Source organism: Camellia sinensis, chromosome 4, assembly GCF_055761805.1.
Source record: "Camellia sinensis isolate YWXY chromosome 4, ASM5576180v1, whole genome shotgun sequence".
NCBI lineage: Eukaryota > Viridiplantae > Streptophyta > Magnoliopsida > Ericales > Theaceae > Camellia > Camellia sinensis.
The window spans coordinates 179137875-179141270 of record NC_138964.1 but is presented as its reverse complement, the minus strand read 5'-3'; the positions used below and the strand labels follow the sequence as shown (position 1 = coordinate 179141270).

General features: G+C 44.9%; 1 protein-coding gene across 1 annotated transcript; it reads right to left on the bottom strand.

Moving 5' to 3' along the window:
* Positions 1 to 1861: 1861 nt before the first annotated feature.
* LOC145824268 (uncharacterized) lies at positions 1862 to 3094 on the bottom strand. Its single transcript, XM_082923891.1, has 2 exons — positions 2655 to 3094; positions 1862 to 2468 (listed from the first exon to the last, which is right to left on the bottom strand). Exons 1-2 carry the CDS (start codon positions 3092 to 3094, stop codon positions 1862 to 1864), a joined length of 1047 nt encoding a protein of 348 aa, XP_082780017.1.
* Positions 3095 to 3396: the final 302 nt, after the last annotated feature.

Genomic DNA, 3396 nt, shown 5'->3' with positions numbered 1-3396 from the left:
TTCCTTCAAGATCCTTGGGTTCGAAGACTGTTTCCACCCATGCTGTTCTTCCAGCCGAAGTTTCCCTAGAAGCTGATTCTGCAAACAAGACCCAGGACAGTAATGTTGCCGCTGAAACAGTGGATGTTGAAGGGATTGAAACCCTGGAGACCGAAGCCGCGGGAGATGTGGTTAAGGAGGCTTCTACTTCTTAGGAAGTTAGAGCTGCCTCTACTTTTCCCCCCCCCCCCAGTCGGCCTGGAAAAAATTGTTGATGCTGCTCCTGAGTTTCCCTCTGTTAATGAAAGTTGATGTTGAAAGGATTTAACTTTTTTACTTTTTTGTTTTGATGTATTGTGGCTCGGTCTCTATGATGAGCTTTCTTTCTGCACTTGCCAAGACAATTTTTCTTTTCTCTTTTCTTTTCTTTGCTATTGGTTATGAGGCTATCTGTGCCTTTTGTTGGATGATAGAATTTTCTCTTTGAACTTGCAATCTGATGCTGTTTGGCTTTTATGTCTGTATGTTTTCTATACTGCCTGCCCCCGGTCGAGCACTATTGGGACCTCGGGGCCGAATAGATGCTCGGTCTGGTTCTGTACTGCTTTTAAATAGATGCTCTGTCTGATTCTGTACTACTTGCCCCCGGCCGAGCATTGTTGGGGCCTCAGGGCTGAACTGATGCTCGGAGTGGCTTTATACTGTTTGACCCCGGCCGAGCACTGTTGGGACCTCGGGGCCGAACTGATGCTCAGTGTGGTTAACGGATGTGTGGTATGGCTGTGCTTGAGTTTGTAAGTGGATCTTACTTAGGTCCAGGTTGGTTTTAAAAGAAAACAGTTGTTTGCCCCCATTTGGAGCTAAGTAAGATTGGTACTGAAGATTGTGCTTTTAGATAGAATTGCTAAAGTCTGTTGTAACTTTGATAGTGCAGATGCATTTGAATGAGATAAAGGCATGAAGAGGTGTCTTACTCAGGTCCAAGTTGGTTTGAAAGAACAATTGTTTGCCCCCACCTGGAGTTGAGTAAGACTAATGCTGGGAGTTTGCTCCGGACAAAGCCTGGTCACGTTTGTTCTAACTCTGTTTGTTTGAATCAGTACTGAAGTGTTGGCGTGTTGTTATTTAAAGAATTCTGTGGAATCAAAGACGTTTACTTAAGATATGTTAGTGTGGTTTCCACCAAGCTATTCCACTTGGCTAAAGTCCAATTTAGTTGCCAAACATTATTCCACCAAGCAATTCCACTTAGCATGTTTGAGTGCTAACCAAATTTAAATTTCGTCCAGTCGTTCTGAAACTAAGTCCATTTGGGTTAAGACCAAAGCTAATTTCGTTTGATAAACATCAAAGCTAATTCCATTTGGTGAGGACCAAAGCTAATTCTGTTTGATAAACATCAAAGCTAATTCCATTTGGTGAGGACCAAAGCTAATTCCATTTGATAAACATCAAAGCTAATTCCGTTTGGTTAGAACCAAAGCTAATTCCGTTTGATAAACATCAAAGCTAATTCCGTTTGGTCAGAACCAAAGCTAATTCCGTTTGATAAACATCAAAGCTAATTAAAAGAATTTGATAAATTTGAGAGAAGTGGGGAAACATTTATATTGGTCAACAGATAAATGCCTTTACATTCTGATAGAGAAGTTGGGGGACAATTCTATTGATAGTATTTCTTGAGATTTGCTACGTTCCAAGGCCGAGGTATAGCTCTGCCATTCAGATCCTCTAGGTAGTAAGCCCCATTTTCAACAACGACTGTGACTTTGTACGGATCTTCCCAGTTAGGCCCAAGTTTGCCCTCGCCAGGCACCCTTTTGTGATCCATAACTTTCCTCATGACCAGTTCTCCTGGTATAAATTGCCTTGGGAAAACTTTTTAGTTGAAACTCTTGATGAGCTGCTGCTGATACGCTACAAGTCTGATCAGTGCTGCTTCTCTTCGGCCCTCTGTCATATCTAGTGCTTGTGCAATAGCTTCCTCGTTACTGGTGCTCTCAAACAATTCAGACCGAAGGGTTGGGAGGCCGACTTCGAGTGGGATGACGGCCTCCATTCCATAAGTTAGTGAGTAAGGTGTTTTCCCCGTTGATCGCCGTGCTGTGGTTCGGTATGCCCATAGCACGTGGGTTAACTCTTCAACCCATTTTCCTTTGGTATGCTCAAGCCGCTTCTTTACTCCGTTGATGATGGTTTTGTTTGAGGCTTTCGCCTGCCCATTGCTTTGCGGGTACCCTGGAGAAGAGTTTCTATCCTCGATTCTGAGGTCAGCACAAAACTTTCTAAAGACCTTACCATCGAACTGTGTTCCATTATCCGCAATCAGTACCCGCGGAATGCCGAAATGCACCACCACAGTCCTCAAAACAAACCGCTTTGTATCTGCCTCTTTGATATTTGCCAATAGCTCGACTTCAATCCATTTAGTGAAATAGTCGGTTGCAGCAATGAAGAATCGCCTGTTCCCAGTGCCTCGCGCCAATGGTCTGACAATATCCAGACCCCATTGCGCAAAGGGCCAAGGGCTGGTGAGTGGAGTGAGAGTTTTGGTTGGCTGATGAATGAATGGAGCAAACCTCTAACATTTATCACACTTCTGTACGTACTGCTGAGCATCTTGTTGCATCCGTGGCCACCAATACCCGTGAGTGAGGGCTCAGTGCGCCAGCAACCTTCCGCCAACGTAGCATCCATAAATCCCATCGTGAATTTTGTAGAGAACATTCTCAACCAGATTTGGATGCACACATAGAAGATTAGGGCCAAGATAGGAGCGTCTGTACATCTTCCCGGATTGTGAGATCCAAAACCGAGCTGACTTGTGTCTGACTTTGTTGGCCTCCTTTTTGTCTTCGAGAAGAGTACCGGATTTTAGAAAAGTAAGTATTGGATCCATCCAGCTCGGCTCTACGCTGCTGCAGAGGACTGGAGATGCAATGCTTGGCTCTGGCACGAACTCAACCCAAACTTTTCTGGCATCTTTGGTATCCACTGATGAGCCGAGACAAGCCAAAGCGTCAGCATGACCGTTTTTGTCCCGACTAATTCGTTTCACTCGTATGGATTGAAACTTTTTGAGTAAGTCTTTGGCCTTGCCTGCGTACATGGCCATTCTTTCATCCCGTGTTTCGTAGACCCCAAAAAGCTGGTTTACCACTAGCTGTGAATCGCTGAAAACAAGAAGCTATTCTGCACTGAAGTGTTCGGCACTGCGTAAGCCAGCTAACAACGCTTCGTACTCTGCCTCGTTGTTCGAAGCCTTCCAACCGAGACTGAGAGCCTGTTCCCAGATAAATCCTTTTGGTGAGATAAGTACTACTCCTGCCCCTGAACCTCGGTTATTGGACGACCCGTCAACATAGAGCTACCAGATGTTTCCGATGAAGAGTTTCCAGGCTTCTGAAGCGCAGAGCT